Raw genomic sequence first — 17813 nt, 5'->3', positions numbered from 1 at the left:
TTCTTTAAAATGCTAACACAGAAATCATGTGAATTCTTCTGCCTTGGAGCATACCTGGGTCATTTTGGAAACCAAAGCTCCGTGGTCAGTACCTCTGTATTTTTTTAAAGTTTTTATTAAAAATATAGCTAATATACAATATTGTATTACTTTCAAGGGCACACCATAGGTATTCAACATTTACATACCTAAAGAAGTGATCACCATGATAAGTCCAGCAACCATCTGACGCCGTCCCATGCTATCACAATATCACTGACGATATTCCCCGTGCTGTACATTACATCCCCGTGACTTATTTGTTTTATGCCTGGAAATCTGAACCTCTTATTCCCCTTCACCTTTTCCCCTTTTTTAAAAACTTCCAATTCTAGTTGACATTAGGTGTTATTTTATATTAATTTCAGGTGTACAGCACAGTGGCCAGACATTTACATAATGTAAGAGGAGACCCCCCTGGCTCGTCTAGTACCTACCTGGCATTACACATAGTTATTACCGTATTATTGACTCTATTCACTGTGCTGTACTTTATATCCCCGTGACTATTTTGTAACTACCAATTTGTACTTCCTAATCCCTGCACCTTTTTCACCCTGCCCCCAACTCCCTCCCATCTATCACCCTAACAAATCTAGTGCCCCAATACCTCTCTTTTACCTTCGCATTAATTGGGATAGTTTCTTCCTCTTTGGTGATATACTCTGTCCATGTGCCCCAATGTCCACTGCCTTGCTTGAGGAAATAAAAATCGTAGATGCTGCCTGGACTCAAAGGAAAAGAAAAGGTCATTAGTGCTCCAGGGGTTTACACTTCCCATTTGCGGTATTTAACTACCTCAGCTAGAGGCATCTGAAAATGCATAACTACCAGTGCTGGCACAGCTGTGGTGAAACTGCCACACTGTTAGTAGCTGTGTACACTATACAAATGATAGGTGCTATACAAATAATTAAATTATGTTTAATAATGCAAACAGGAAGTATTGAAAAGAACAACACCAATAAAGGGGCAATAAATCACTCTAAATCTTCCACTCAGAAATCACTTTTGATGGCAATCCTTCCAGCCCTCTTTCTAGGCACACCAACACATTGAAGGCGGAAGGGCAGACAGAAGAAAGAAAGGATTGGATAAGATTGGGGCCATTTGATATATGCTATTTTTATTTTTAAAAGATTTTATTGGGGAATTAGGGGAGGGGAACAGCATTGGGGAATTGGGGAAGGGGAACAGACAAGTTGTTCTTCAGTCTTCGTTGTGAAGGGCGCCAGTTGCTATCTGGCTTCCGGTCGGCAGCTCGTGGCCTCTAAGCTCAAGGTGCTGTGTTCAATCTTAGTTGCAGGTGGGCGTAGCCACCATCCCATGTGGGAGTCAAGCCAGCAGCCTTGTTGTTAAGAGCACACGCTCTATGCACTGAGCCATCTGGGTGGCAGCTCAGCTCAAGGTGCCGATTTCAGTCTTAGCTGCGGGCGGGCGTAGCCCACCATCGAACAGGCAATCTTGTTGTTACACCAGCTGAGGCATCCTGCCACCTGTTGGCACCTCAGCGACAGCTCAGCTTGGGCGCAGAGTCACTGGCCAATGTGGGAATCGAACCGGTGGCCCTGTTGCTCAGAGCTCGCACTCTTAAGCCAACTCTTAACCAACTGAGCCACTTGGCTGGCCCTGATATATACTATTGGGTTGTCGGAAAAGTCATGATACATTTTTACAACAAAAAACAGAAAAAATACGTCATGACTTTTCCGACAACCCAATATTTTTAAATAAAGATGTTAAATTTAATTTTACTTAAATCTAGCTAAAGAGAAGGCATTGACGTGAAACTGAAAGACCTGCTGAACTTCAGAAAAATCATTATTTGTGACAAGAGAAACTGGCTCCTAAAAAGCTGCTTTTAAAATAGTAATTAAAAAAAATAATGTAAGCCATTAAGGGGGTAAAGTCACTATGCTTTCATTTCTCTTTTTATTATTGAGTTGTCATACTTTTTTATTCTTTTCTCCTAAATACGAGTCCCTTATGAGATATGTGATTGGTAAAAAAATTTCACCCATTCTGTATGATTTCAAGTACATCACCCCCTGGAAAAGGCAAAACAACAGACACAGTAAAATGATCAGTAGTTGCCAGGGGCTAAGCGGGGGTGGGGACCATAGCAGGTGGAGCTCGGGAAATTTTAGGGCAATGTGAAATGATTCTGTGTGATACTGTAATGGTAAACACATGACGTTATGTACTTGTCCAAACCCACAGAACTGTACAACACAGAGTAACCCCTCATGTAAACTACGGACTTGAGCTAATGTATCAATACTGGTTCATCGATTGTACAAATGGGCCACACTAATACAGGAGTTACTAATAAGAAAAACTATGGTGGCGGCGGGCGGGGGAGGGGCTACTTTCGGGAAGGAGTAGATGGGAACTCTGTTCTTTTTGCTCAATTTTCCTGTAAAACTAAAACTGCTCTAAAACTAAAGTTTACTATTTTTTTTTGAAAGAGAAGAAAGCTAAAATGAGATACCATTTTCACATTGCAAATTGTCCAAGGTCTTGAAAATGGAAATAGTGTTGATAAAGGAAATTTACTAATCAAAAGCTTTAAAATTTTATTGATCCTTGACGCAGCAATTCTATTTCTAGGAAATTATCTTAAGGAAATGATCATGTATTAAGCAAATTATGTAGCCACCAGAAGGCTGTTCATCAAAACACTGTTAATGATAGCAAAAACTAGAAAATAATATGAAAGATCCTTTTGTAAAAATAAACGTATAGGCACATATATGTATAGGGAAATGTGAAAGAATGATCATCAAAATGTTAATAGTGGTTGTTTTTTAAAAAAATTATACCTTTTGTATTACATGATTTATTCATATTTTTTCTTAAAAATTTAAGAATGAACTTCACACCCATCAGAATGGCTACTATAAAAAACAAAATGAAACAAAACATGAGGATGTGGAGATATTGGAATGCTTGTGGGACTGTACAATGGAGCAACCAATATGGAAAACATATGGCAGTTCCTCAAAAAATTAAACACAGAAGTACCATATGATCCAGGAATTCCACTTTTGGGCAGATACCTCCAAAACACTGAAAACATAAGACTCAGATAGGTATTTGTACACTCATGTTCATAGCAGCCATTGTTCACAGTAGACAAAGGTTGGAAGCAACCCAAGGGTCTATCAATGGATGAGTAAGCAAAATGTAGTCTATCCATACAATGGAGTATTACACAACCTTAAAACGGAAGGAAATTCTGACACCGGCTACACACAGCATGGATGAACTTTGAAGACATGATGCTAAGTGAAATAAACTAGTCAAAACAGGGCAAATGCTGTAGGATTCGATGCATATCAGGTTCCTAGAGGAGTCAATTTTATAGAGACAGAAAGTAGAACAGTGGTCGTCAGGGGCTGGGGAAGGAGCAAAACGGGGAGTCAGTGTTTGAGGATGGAGTTTCAGTCTGGGAAGCTGCAAAGCATTCTGGAGCTGGATGGTGGTGAGGGCTGCACAACAATGGGAACGTATTTAATACCACTGAACTGTACACTTAAAAAATGATTAAAAGGGTAAATTTTATATGTATTTTTATTATACTACAATAAAAAATAAAAACAAAATATCCCTCTCCCCCCACACAAAAAAAGGGGGAAAAGAATGAATGTACTACTGTCCCCCTAATGGACTGGTCCAGGGCCTCCATGCATATCCTCTGACAGGTGACCACACGTCACATGAAGGCTGCCAGGTGTGCTGGGCAAAGTGTGTGTGTGTGTGTGTGTGTGTGTGTGTGTGTGTGTGTGTGTAGGGGGGAGAGCAACTACTTCCTCATTCAGTTTTTATGATTATGCAAAGTTTCAAACATAAAGAAACACGTACAGTGAACATCTGTATACCCATCTTTCAGATTTTACCATGAGCTTTTTACTTGTTTTATCACATACCTATTCATCCCTCTATCCATCCATTAAGCCATCTTATTTTTTGACACACTTCCAAGTAAATTACATACATCTATACACGTCCCCATAAATACTTCAGCATTTATATCATTATCTGCTCAGTACTCGTTTATGTTTTTTCTTTTGATAAAAAATTTATGCACAATGAAATGCATCAATCTGTGTGTATTCACTGAGTTTTGACAAATGCATGTATCTGTGTAACCCAAATTTCTCCCTCTCTCTCTCTCTCTCTCTCCCTCCCTCCCTCCCTCCCTCCCTCTCTCTCTCTCTCTCTATATATATAGACATTACCATCACCCCTGGAAGTTCCCTCATGGCCCTTCATATACAGTTTTATAATCACACAAAGTAAGACTATTTGGAAGTACTTATAGTATGACCCCCTTTTTGTTATAGAAATATAGAAAAAACTAAAAGAAAAAATAAAAAGGGATCATTTCTGGATAGTGGGATTACCTTTGTTTTCTTCCATTTCTTATCTTTGTTTTCTTCTAGTCCCTTCTCCATATTTTCTAAATTTTATATAATGTATTACTTGGGTGGTAAGGAAAAAAAAACAGTAAAAGCTACTTAAAAGAAAACACCTTTAAATCTTTTAGTAAACGATGTCACACATATAAGAGAATAGTAATAGATCACTAAAGTGATCATTTTGAAGATAATATATGTAGCAAAATCAAAAACATTTCAATATCATATTATACTACAATGACAAAATTAAAAGAAGTATCAATACCATAATCACCATGATATGACACATATTAACACACAGGACTAGAAGAAAGTTAGAAAAACAAACGTGGCTGTATTTCTCATTCTGTTTCCTGGGTCCTATTTGACCCAGGAAATGGGTTTATGGGTAATTTTGTAAAAAAAAAAAAAAAAAAAAAGAGTTCTATCAACTTTTTCTAAATTAAAGAAGTTTTTAAAATGCCTCATGAGAGCCTGTCTTCAGGACCACCTATCTCTACACACCTGGGTAGCTCTGCAGAACTGAACCCATCCAGGCAAAATCGTCCTTGGCTTTCGTCAAGGCCTTACTTGGTCCACACATTTTGGTTGGGTTTGGAACACAGGAGCCAAACATTTACAGTAAGACCAAAAAAAAAACAAAAAACAAAAAACAAACAAAACAACAATCCAGGTAGTAAATTACCTCTTTCTGGAAAGATGTTGTTTTTGGTGAGTTTGACGCTTTTGGGCCTTGGGTTGTTATCATCCAGGCCCATGATCAGGTTGCGGAAGAAGAGGTCGAATTTCCTCCTGCCGTCTGTGTTGATAGTACTGGACACTGTCCACACCAAGGCAAAGAGGAACAGGCCCTGAAGCCAGAGGAAGACCTGTTGGCTGGTCAGACCTTCAGGTGATTCACTGTCATCTTTTATTTCCCTGATTTCATCTAAAAGCAAGAGAAGGGAACCTCAGGAAAAGCTGCAGAGTATGACAGGCGTGGACGGGTGGCTTTGTCTGAGGGGCGGGGGCCTGGTGAGAGGACTGATACAGGCTGAGCAGCCATCACCTGCCGGATCCTTTATCCACACACATCTTTTTCTATTTTTTTTTATTGTGGTATAATACATAGAACATAAATTTACCATCTTAACCATTTTAAGTGAACCGTTAAGTACACTCACACCGCCATACAGCCATCACCAGCCTCCATCCCCAAAACGCTCTTCATTTTGTGAGACTGAAATCCCGTGCCCATCACACACTAACTCCGGATTAACCCCTCCCTGACTGTCTGGCAACCACCATTCTACTTTCTGTCTTTATGAATTTGACTTCCCTAGATATATGTATGCGAGATCCACCAATGGAGGTTAAAATCAGCTGGTGAAAGACTGAGGAGAAATAAAACATTTACAGAGTTTCAAAGTATCTTTCCCAAGATACTTATTAATTACAAAGGAAAAATAGTAATTTCCAATGGAGGCTCTTCGCCAATAATAAGCTGTATCAACATCAGGTACCCCTGGCAACATACTGGGAAGATCTTAGTCCTGTGGGACTCATCCTAAAAACGCATAGCCTCAATCTAATTATAAGAAAACAAGAGACAAATTGAGAGACAGTCTATAAATTAACTGGCCAGTATTTATCAAATGAAAAGGTGATGAAAGACAAGAAAAGAGGAACTGTCATAGATTGGAGGAGACCAAGGAGATAAACAATATAAATAAAATGTAGCATCTTGAATTGGATGCTGGAACAGTAAAAGGGTATTTGTGGAAAAGCTGGTAAAATTCAAATGAATTCTACAGTGTAGTTAAAACATAGCATCAATGTTAATTTCCTTATTCTGATAATCGTATCTTGGTTATGTAAGATGTAAACATTAAAAAAGCTAGGTGAATGGATACCTGACTCTCTGCCCTCTTGACAATTTTCTGTAACTCTAAAATTATTCCAACCTATAAGGCTAAAAAATCTATTTCGTGTTCCTTATCTCAAGGCCTTGTTAATGAAATTAATAGCATTTTAACATTGACAGAGTAAAAAGTTAGAGCTCTGAAATCAGATAAGGGTACATTCAAACCCAGCCCCCAGTTTTAAGGAGTTGTATGTATTTGAGCTTTTCTGAGAGGATTCATAACTATAGACTCGGGAAGGTGAGAGATTAGGTCACTCGGTGCTGGGTCCATTTCTCATGCTCGTGCCTTCCTTCCTGAAGGAGACACTACACAAGGACAGGACACAGAATTAGGGAAAAGTCACACAATTTACAAATACCACTGCAAATACAGACACTGTACGCAATTGGTGTGCTTTTGAAAACACATTGCCATAATTTTAATTTTAGAAAATCAAACACTAGTTAGCCAAAGAAATTCTCCACTTAAGTGTTCACCAGGATCCATTTTTCATCTACACCTATAATGCCTTCGAAAGAAAAGGGCTGAGAAAATAGGTCCATGTATTAATAGCAGGAGTTGTAAGAAGACCCATCTTGAGTTTGAGATACGTGCGATCTCAAAAAAGAAATGGCAGCCAATAAAAGTTCTCCAATGGATGCATCTCTTGTCATCTCCCATAGAATTCAGTGACATCTGATGCATGTGAGGCAGCTAGACGTCTCCAGGGCATCTAAGCCAGTGAGTGGGTCTATGGTTTACATACTGCCCGTGTCCCGGGGAAACTCCCTGGTTTTGTAGACCAGTGTGATCAGTTCTTCTATAGGGTATGTATGTGTTTTGCAAATTCAGAGTTTTGTGTGTGCTTAACTTCCTACCTTATTTTTTTCAGAATCTTTCCTCTGAGGGACATTCACATGCATCATCTAAATTCACCTCCCTCCAGGGTATCCTTGCGAGGTAGAGGAGAACGTGAATGACAATTTCCATTGTGCAGATGAAGAACCAAAGACTGAGCAAGGATGGGCTAATCGGCACAAGAACACCCAGGAAGTCAATCCAAGATCAAGGCTAAAACCAAAATACCTGGACTCTTTCCACAGAGCTCTATGCCCGCTCCAAAGGCTTGCCTGTTCCAGACCAAATGCCTATCTCACTGTCACTTGTGGCGGGAGTAATGGGTGGGAGCAGAAGAAATAGCCAAGCACACATCACCCTCATCTGGCTTAAGATTTGTAGGGAGCACCTACCAAGCAGAGAGGAGTACAGTCTCATCATGGAGAAGGCAAGGTGGGTGGGGGATGTTTGCACCACAAATTTACACTGAAGGCGAATGAACTCCAGGGAGGGCTGGACCAGCCACATGAACATGTCATTGACCTAAAAGGAGGAAGGAAATGTGAAGATGTTATCAAAATGTGGGCCGGCCGAGTGGCTCAGTTGGTGAAGAGCTCGCTTAAGAGTGCGAGCTCTGAACAACAGGGTCGCCGGTTCGATTCCTGGCCCGAACTGAGCTGCCGCTGAGCTGCCAACAGGTGGCAGGATGGCTCAGCTGAAAAAAAAAAAAGATGTCATCAAAATGTGAGTTTAAGACCAAGAGCGTGGCATACCTCAGGGTCGCCGGAGGTGGTGGTCAGGTTGCCGACTACTTTGAGTGAATCTTTACTGGGGAAAAAGCACAGGTACCAAGGTCCCCGCCCCCAGCTTCCCACTTAGCGAACTGTGCAGCCCGCAGGCCATCCCCACCCCTCCCACTCCACTGCCCAGAGCTGGGTGTTCACAGAGGCTCGGGGCTACTGCGGGTCAGCTACACGATGCGTGAAATCATTTGAGGACCCAGACATAGTATCTGACTTTGTTTCTATAAAAATGTGAGGAATTCTAAAAGTAATCAATAAACCTAAAACAAAATGTTAGGGATTCTGAGAAGTCGATTTGCAAATGATTGGCATTTATAAGGCGAGAGTCCTGTATAAAGCAGCCATAGGAAGTCATAGTTAAGTTGGAGGCTCATTTTCAGTCAATCCCTGTGTGTACATCTGTATAAGTACATACCTATCTGTGGGTATAATAATTCTTGTCTCTGTTCCCAACCCCATCTACTCTTTAAAAAAAATGACTTGAGTTACTTTCTCTTCTTACTTTAGCTTTTTTTTTTATTTTTGTTATAGTTTCTGTATGACTGCCATTGGAAAGTATCTTGAGTCATTTTGGGAAGTGGCAGGTCATTGCTAAATATGTACATTCAGAGGTGCACACATACACGGGCACGTGTGCGTGTAGGAATGCACAGATGCATTTACGTGTAGGTAAGAAAATACACGTGTACATGGATACGTGGTATATTCATTCAATCAACAAATGTTTATCGAGTAACTGCAGTGTAGTTGGTGCTGAGGATGAAAGGTGGACAAGACAGACCAGGTCCCTGCCCCTGTGGGCTTCCTAAGGGGCAGGGAGATGGCGGACAGCTAAATAGGCAAGAAGTAAATAAAATCCTTAGGTCACGGGAAGGACAATCAGGAAACAAATACAGGTGTTACAGTGGGGAGTAACAGGAGGGTTTCATAGGTGCTCAGGGACGGCTTCTTAAAGAAGGAGGCCCTTATGCTGAGACCTGGATGACAAAGGTGAGTCATCTCTCATGAGATGGAATGGGGCAAGATTCCCGGGAAGAGGAATCAGGCATGGAACGGCCTTGAGGAGTGAGACCTGGGGTTCTCTAGGGATGGAACAAGATGCGATGCCAGAGGGTAATGAGCTGAGGCCGAGGAAGAGGGTCGGTGATGAGGTGACAGCTGTGGGCAGGGCCAGTCCACAGTCTCAAAGGCCCTGATAAGGAGTGTCTTGGTGCTAAGGACACCAGGGGTTGCCTGAGGGCTTCCATGTGTGGGGACCCGGCAGCTTTCTGTGTTGTGGTTGGTCTCTGTGTGTGGGTGGTTTATACACGTGTCAGTATAAATGCACATGCTTATGTGCATTGCACATGTGTGTACACGTGACAGAAATGGAGCCATCCTACGCGGTTCCCCAGAGTCTTTCCAGCGTGAGAAGGGAACCCACTGGCTTCTGCAGTGGGCAAGCTTCCTAGGGAATTCACTCTCAGCAAGGCAAGACGGGAGGCAGCGCAAGCGCAGTCGTCTTCCTGCCTCCCTGGCCTGCAGTACGCACAGGTACCCGCCTGGCCTGAACATTCACGCCTCTCATAGGAAGGAGATGAGAGCATGGATAGGCCTCATCGCTGCTGCATAGAAGCCTTTCTATCTGGTCCCAGCTCCCCAGAGGTGGGAGGTACGGAGTCCAGGTGACCGCGATGGGGAGTGCCAGTCCAGAGGGGAACACAGTTCCTCCTAGCCTGCTCCATCTCGAGAGAAACTTCTAGAGACACCGCTGCTGGTTGGCCAATGGGGCAGGGGTGACATTCCTGCCACCATAAAGAGTGTTTCTCAAGCGCCAGAATTCTCCACTGGGGGAACGAGGAGTATGGAAGATGGTAGAAGAAATTGATCTCACCCTCCCATCCCCACCGCATGGAGAAGAAAGTTAGAAACATGGCAGACAGCCAGGAAGCCAGATCACTGCGGACAGAAAGGGGATTCCCTGCCCATTCTTGCCTCCTGGAATATGAAGGTGGAGATGGGCCCACAGGCCTTTGAGACGAGGAGCAGGGAGCCAGGCAAGGAGGCGGAGGGAAGGGGGTCTCACCAGTTCCCTGTGCTTCTCAGTGAGGCTGGAGGGCAGGGTGTCCATGTACGAATCCTTCAGGGGCTTCCAGCCCAGCTGATGGGACTCCATGTAGATCATCCCGCACCTGGAAGCACACACAGAGACCAGCCTGGTCCACACCTGGCTCCCAGGCACGTAGCGGGGAGGTAAGAGCCGCCATCATGGCGAGGTAAGGGGCTGAGCTTGGGTCAAGTCACAGGCCCTCGCCAGCTCCAGGCCAAAGAGAACGGGCACAGAGTTTCGTCGAGAAAGCGGGGAGACCAGTGCTCAGAGCTGGGTCTTGCGAGCCAGAGAGACCTGGGTTCAAATCCCAGCCTCAGACCCTACTAATCACACGACCTCGGGCAAGGCTTCTTCGCTGTCTCTGAACTTCTGTGTCCTTGTTGGCAAACCGAGCAACATAAAAAATAGGTAGCTCATAGGCTGTTGTGATGGTTACATCAGATGCCCATAAAGAATGCAGCACTATGCCCAGCACACAGAAAACTCGTAATCAGTGGAACCCATTTCTATCATGATCACGTCAGTATAGTATGTCTGGTAACGTACCAACATGTGACGCTTTATGTAGCATGCAGCCTTTTTCCATCTGTGACATCCACGTCCTCTCTCGTTTATTACTAATACCCATTACCGTGCATTGGTCTGCTGTTGTACACCAGGCACTGTGCTAGGTCCTAAAGGCTTTCATCTCTAAATACTCTTCCTTAGGGCCTACATTTCAGACATGAGGAGACCATGGCTCAGAGAGGCCAAGGGACGTGGAAGAGGCCACACAGCTAGCCAGTGGCATGGCAGGGTGGGGGCCCAGGTGGGTCTAACCTGCCGTGTGCTCCTTTGACTCCCTCACACCACCTTTGGGAGCGTGGGCTGCTTTACCTTACTTCCTATGGACTTCAGGTACATGGCACTGGGCTAATTATCACCCTTGGCACACTCCTTTCTTAGTTAACCGTTTTCAAAAATACACTAAGTGCCCACGAAGCCACCACGCAGACAGAAGCTAGGAGCGTGACAATAACCTTCATCTAACCACCCACACGGCCTCTCTTATCCTGTCCTCCTGGCTTTTCCACTGCAGGTGACACAGGATATGGATCTTGTGTTCACCTGTTCCCTGATTTCTTCCCTTCTTATATAGTTTTACAGCATTTCTAGATGATCCACAAATATATATTTATTTTAGTTGCTTGTAACAATCTACTAGAGAGTGCTGTGCTATATGTAATATTGTGGGCTTAATTTTACACATAATATAACTAAGATTTTATCTTTAATTTTACTAAGATTTATCCATACAGTTGCAGGTCAGTACAGTTCATTCCCTGAGTGAGTTATGTACAGAGGGTGCTCCCCCCCAAAAAAAATGTATACACATTTTAAGAAAGGAAAACTATTAACATTACACTGATGGGAACCACTTTGAGCACCTCTTATAATTGCAGAAGTCGAATGTGACTTGTACTCTTTTGCTATCAGTATACTTATATGGAGTATTACAATTTTAATACAGTTTTCTTTTCTTAAAATGTGTATACATGTTTTTGGCACCCTCTGTATATATAAGTTGTGACTTTACTATGCTTATGAAGTCACTCCTGTTAATGGGCATTTGGGTAGTCACTGCGAACTGTGTCACTGTCTGTGTCTCCTGTTGTCCGTGGGCCAAGTTTCTTTTGGGGTGTACACTTAGGAGCAGAATCTCGGGGTCACGTGGCATATGAAGACTCAGGTTTACGAGGTCATGTCAAATTCTTTCAAAGCGCTTGCCACTTTTTAAGACTCTTAGCAGCAAGTTGATTGAGGATAGATCTGACAACAAATCTAAGTGACAACAAATAATGTTGGGGGCCTGCTAGGACGCAGTCACACCTGTGGCTTTTTAGAGCTTTCCCCCTGCTCCGGGTGAGTGAGGCCACGCTTCCCTCGGTGACTGACCTGCTCACGGTGGCAGGGGACGCCTGCTCCAGGTCGGCCGGCTCGAAGATCAGACTCATCTTGGGGCTCATCTGGATAATCTCCCCACTCATCAAACACAACTGAAAATGCAAAGCAGAGGAGTGCAGGGCAGGCAACAGGATTACATTCCAACTGCACGCCAAAGGCGTTGGTGGAGACAGATAGCTTGAGTTCACTCGTCAACTATTTCTTGAGGACTGACTATGTGCAAGGCACTGTTCTAGGTGCACAGAATCAAACAGACAAAAATCCCTGTCCTCTTGGGGTTTACAGTCATTCTGCTGGGAGGACACAAATAATATGCTAAATACATAGTCTGTAAAACAGTAAAAGTGCTTTGGAGAAAAATAATGTAGACGAGGGTGGCTGGGGAACGCTCAGGCAGGGTTGGGTGAGTTGTGGTCTTAAACAGAGAGGTCAGGGAGTTGCTGAATTGCAGCCTGAGATGAAGGATCCAGAGGTTTCCAGACCACACCCAGTCTCACGGTTCCTTCCTCAGTGTTTAGCACAGAACTTAAGTGCACACCTTCCTCCTGTATTATTGGCTCAAGTCTCCCACGCAAGACTCCTTTTGGGATCCGCCATGGATTAGTCCAGGGCTAGCGTGAGAAGATCTCCACAAACCCTTTCTGGAAAGTAAGGAAAGGCCATCGAAGTCCTCGCGTGTAGCAGGCATACCCCGTGGAAAGTGGGGCGAGTACCTAGGACAGCCTCCGAGTACAGACCAAGCCAGTGCTGCTGCTTCCCGCTTGCCCACATGGGTTCAAGTGAGACGGTTCAGCCACAGACGGACAGCCTGCGGCCTGGGCCACCCAGGGGAAAAGGGGACACCCCATCACTCTCTGCTGCTCCTCCTAAATGGTGGCTCAGAAGTCCCCTGCATATTACAGGGCCCACATCAAACACACCTAGAAACAGGTCATTCCATACCCCGCCAGGAAGGTCCCAGCTGTTATGGGGCTGAATCACCGAATATCAAGAAAAGTAAAACAGACCCATATTGGTGACAGCAGTTTGATTTACACTCAGAGCCCAGAAGAGCCATCACAAAACTCACTGATTATGACTATCTATACTTCTGATCTCAAGACCAACCGACACGTTTGTACGATTAGTTTATAGACGCGTAACATAGTATCACATAATAAAACGTATTTGTGCTTGTTTGTTATATAATCAAAATTATGCAGATGTTGTCATTAGTGAAAACCTATAATTTGGACAATGAGACCTTCCACTGAACATGACTCAGTCCTTTCTTGGAAAATTTAAACACAACAGGAAAGTATATTTTCATTGGATCATTATATATATTCAGTATGGGAACTCTTCCTTCGAACGGTGATACACGTGATTTTAACAAACAGCTACACAGCACTTGCTCTACTCCAGGCACTATTGTAAGCAGTTTATCTGGTCTTCCTGACAGCACTGTGAGGAAGACACATTGTCCCCACTTTACAGATGATGAAACTGCGGGAGAGAGGGACTGAACAGCTTGTCTGAGGCTGTATGCCGAGCAGCAGGGCAGCGCCTGAACCCAGGCTGCCTGGCTCCGGAGTGGAGCTCTTCAGCTTCCTGTGACAGAGCCTAGTTTCCACCGGCCCCCGCCTCTCTCCCACCCGCCGTGCACTTCCGCAGGGTGACCCTGCCTACCTCCATCAAGACGTGGGGTCTATGGCTCCATCCCCTTGAATCTGGTCAGGCCGTGTGACTTCCGTGACCAAGAGGTTCAGAGCAAGTGAAGCTGTGCCAGCCCCAGGCGACGCTCTTAATTTCACGGAAACTTCCATTTCCTGCCTCTTGGAAATCAGCCACTACATAAGGGTCACTAGCCCGAGGCCACCAAGTAAGAAGCCCAAGTCATGGAGACAGGCCTGGAGGATGAAGTGCTATTTGCAGAGAAAGAGAGAAAGCAAGAGACAGACAGACAGACAGACAGACAGACAGACACACACACACACACACACACACAGGCTAAAGAGGATTGAGCCCCCAGACACTGAGTGAAGAAGCCACCTTGACTGTGGAGCCTCCAGCCCCAGCTGCCCCAGCTGACATCACAACGATTAGCTGAGCTCATCAGAGCCCTTCCAAAATTTCTAATCTACATCACGAGCAAAGTGCAAGGCTATTCGAAGCCACTGAGTAGTAAGGTAGTTCGTTGCACAGCAATGGAAAGCCAAAACACATCGCACATACCAGGTACTGTGGATGTACTTTCTTACTGAATTACCATCACCCCTATTTTACAGCTACCTTTTAACAAATCAGGAAATGGAGGCTCAGAGAAGTAAGGTAACTTGCCCAACACAGCACAGCTCAGTGGTAAAGCTACTGGTCCAACCCGAGGCCAGCACCACGGCCTTTAACCACGGACACCCTTGTCTCCAAACACACAGGGCGTACCCACCACACTGCAACCAGATGCTTAGCTCGCAAATTGGTAACTGTGACTTTCTTGTGCCGCATTATCCTTCATGAAATACACACACGTGCGTATGTATTAATTATACAGTTTTGCTCAATCACTCACTGTAACGAAAGTCTGTCCCCCGCCCACGTGAAAGTGACAGCCGATTCAGTAGCTACCTTTTTATTGTCATCCAGAACAGTGTTCATGTTCTCGATCCACACAGCATCCACTGGCCCATCAAATACAATCCACTTGTGCTCCTCAGACACTGAAGACGCTTGCTCCCGGAAGGTGTTGGCGAGGACGCCGTCCGTCCATTCATGGCTCACGGGGTCAAAGCACCCATACAGCTGCCCCATGGTGATGGCCTTGGGGTTGATAATCTTGTACTCCACGGCGAATTCCTCCATCTGGTTGGCTGTGTGAGAAGGTCCCACCCGAGTTACAAAGGCTCTCGGGAGACCAGGACATCAGACAAGAGACAATGCCATCTTGGGTGGCCGGTTAGCTCAGGTGGTTAGAGCGCAGTGCTCACAACACCAAGGTTGCCGGTTCGATCCCCACATGGGCCAAGGAGCTGCGCCCTCCACAACTAGATTGAAACAACTACTTGACGTGGAGCTGATGGGTCCTGGAAAAACACACTTTCCCAATTAAAAAAAAAGAGAGAGACAGAGAGAGAGAGAGAGAGACAGAGAGAGACAGACAGACAGACAGACAGACAATGCCATCTCAAAAACCAACCAACCTTTAGGAATAAGCCATCCAAGGACAGGACTTATAAAGGCTGGGCTACCTGGATAGGCAATGCCTTTGGTTGTTAGGTTATTACAACCGTCGTTTCTCATCATATTTTCTTATGAAGCTCATTTCAAACAGGGCAAACGTGCCAGTCAGATCTACAGGAATATGCCTGGGCCTGAGAGAACTTCAGCAGCAAAGGAGACAGGTGCCCTATTATCAAGCCACTTTATGGACCTGGCTCTCTTGGTTGCCCTGAGAACCTTGGCTTGACCTGAGATGAGGAAACTGCTGACAGGTAAAAGATTCTGGAAAATGATAGCTACTTTTCTCTCTCTCTCCATCTGAAAGGCTAGTTTAGCCCTGAAACCTCTGCTTTAGCTGCGCAGTGTGTCCCCTGAGAAATGCACACTGTCGGAGTACCAGGACCCACCTGGAATATACAGGCTGGTAGACGGCACGTTGTATGTATTTAATAACGGAAAATGGCCACACTTTTACCTGACCCTTCAACATAAGGAAAAGACGGAGTGTCTCAGCCATGAATTAAATAAGGAACCATGTCTGCAGAATCCCAAAGCAAAGACATTGGGGTAGCCTCCTTTCTCTTCATCTAGTTTCCTAAACTATATTCAAATGTCAAAGTGATTCAAGGTCGAAATGCCCAAATTAGTTATGAAAGTCAAGTTAGTCCCCCAAACAAAAATCCAACAGCAACTCAATTATCAAATGTTGTTAGAAAAAAATGTGAAGATAAAGTACAGGAAGGGATCTTGTAAACATGGCCAGCAAGGGACTGCTTTTCAAAACCACAGGCATGTGTTTAATGAAAAACAAAACCAAAAAACCCAAAAACTATTTCTCTGGCAATAAACACAGCTTCCATTTGTTGATTAGGAACTGCACTAGGTTATTTACCTGCAAAATCTCATTAAATTCTCACAATAATCCCATTTCACAGCTGGGAAAACAGACGCTAAGAGAGGTTTAGTCATGTTCCCAAGGTCTGGGTCTGGTTCAAAAGTCTGAGGTCTTATCCTCTACATTAAAAGGAAGGAAAGGAAGGGAGGGAGGGAGGGAAAGGGAAGGGAAGAAACCATGCAACGATTTGCCTTTAGAATTATTTTGTTTAGCGCAGTGGCAGGAATTTCTCTCTCACTGGGGAACCTTTGGAGAAACCAGCTGTTCAGCAATTGAGAAAATTCCTCCAGCCTTAATGACATGCACATAAAATCCCGTTAGACGGCCCCTCCCGCCTTTAGTTTCTGCCTGCAGACATCTGTGTGCCAGGTTCTATTTCTGGCTCTGTCAGCACAGTCCAGGGATGGCAACAAACCCCCAAACCCAGCCTGGCATTATCTCCATGGAGCTGGCCAACTGAATGAGGAGTCCCATTCCCCCGCCGGAAGCCAGGATGTGAGCCTTACCTTGGTTTAAATCACCCAGAGCTGCAGCCAATACTTTATAAGCACAGGTCTTGCCACCCATGGGGTCTCCGACAATCATGTAGCCATGTCTTACCAGCATCATCTCGTAGATCTGAGAGGAGAGATCATAGAAGAAGTCAATCATCACAAACCTGCAAGTCAGAAGTCGATGAGGAGGGAGCGGTCAAAAGGGGGTTCCCACAGTCACTTCTATCTCTGGTGAACCAGTCCTTTGGGAATATATTGTATAAATATCTTTTGCATGAATCAATGGATGTATGTCTCCAATTATTTAAAAGATGGCAATACTATTGTCTCCGCACCTATCTATGTGCTAAGCATTAAGTGATTTACCTAAATTATTCATGTAATCTGTGCACGTGTCATTAACCATCACCATGGTTAATGGTGGGAATTCAGAGCCCAGGAGAGGCTGTCACTTGCCCGGGCTCATCACTGGCACAGCCAGGGTTTGAACGCTAGGACTCCCTGACTTCAGGGCCTTAATCTTTTCATTACACCATTTCCATATGCTTTTAAAGAAGAAAGGGAAACAGTACTCATTTTAGGAAACTGCATTTCTATTAGAAACTTCCTTTCTCAAGGCCTAAATGCTGTTCTGACTGGATTGGAACTCTCAGGAGATGAAATGTATTTTCTGAGCCAGGCCCCATGCGGGACAATATAAATGACCTTCTCTGTAATTGGTTCAGGGGTGGTCATGTGACTTTATCAGCAGCATTCAACGCTAATCCTGAGACTTTGGCTGAAGCCGTTTGGAGAGTGATGCTCTTTTTTCTTCTGAGCTTGAACCTGGGACAACTCAGTCTGGCTGCTGTGGACCCAACTGAGAATGGAGTTTTAATGCAGAGACAGCGTGGAAACGAACAGATTCCTGATGACATTACATAAAAACTTGGGTCCTGCTGTGCCCGAGGCCAACATATTCCTACACTTTTCAAGTTAAGTAAGTGAATAAATTCCCTTTTGTTGATTAAGGCAGTTAAGTTGGGTTTCTATCATTGGGAACGGAGAAATTCCTGACTAGTTCAAAGCCCAATCAATGCTCCCAAAGGGAAAAACCCCAAATTTAAAAAAATAAACCTCAATGAACATGGTCTTCGGAAAAATACTGGATTTTTAAACTTCACTTGGAAATGAAAACTGAAGGCATAACAGATAAAGATGCCTTCATCTCTAC

The 17813-nt window shown here is 44.2% G+C and overlaps 1 protein-coding gene across 1 annotated transcript in view; it reads right to left on the bottom strand.

The window, feature by feature from the left end:
- The window catches only part of DNAH3 (dynein axonemal heavy chain 3), a 127899-nt gene that overhangs the window by 45581 nt on the left and 64505 nt on the right, over positions 1–17813 (bottom strand). The window contains exons 35-41 of the mRNA XM_019649817.1: positions 16613–16724; positions 14621–14862; positions 12008–12108; positions 10049–10154; positions 7594–7723; positions 5146–5388; positions 661–764 (exon numbers count right to left, since the gene is read on the bottom strand). Of these exons, the coding sequence (XP_019505362.1) occupies positions 661–764; positions 5146–5388; positions 7594–7723; positions 10049–10154; positions 12008–12108; positions 14621–14862; positions 16613–16724 (1038 nt within the window). The remainder of the gene's footprint in view (positions 1–660; positions 765–5145; positions 5389–7593; positions 7724–10048; positions 10155–12007; positions 12109–14620; positions 14863–16612; positions 16725–17813) is intronic.

Source organism: Hipposideros armiger, unplaced genomic scaffold, assembly GCF_001890085.2.
Source record: "Hipposideros armiger isolate ML-2016 unplaced genomic scaffold, ASM189008v1 scaffold_135, whole genome shotgun sequence".
In the NCBI taxonomy this organism is placed as follows: Eukaryota; Metazoa; Chordata; class Mammalia; order Chiroptera; family Hipposideridae; genus Hipposideros; species Hipposideros armiger.
The sequence above is the reverse complement of the archived record's forward strand: the minus strand, read 5'-3'. Positions and strand labels throughout refer to the sequence as shown.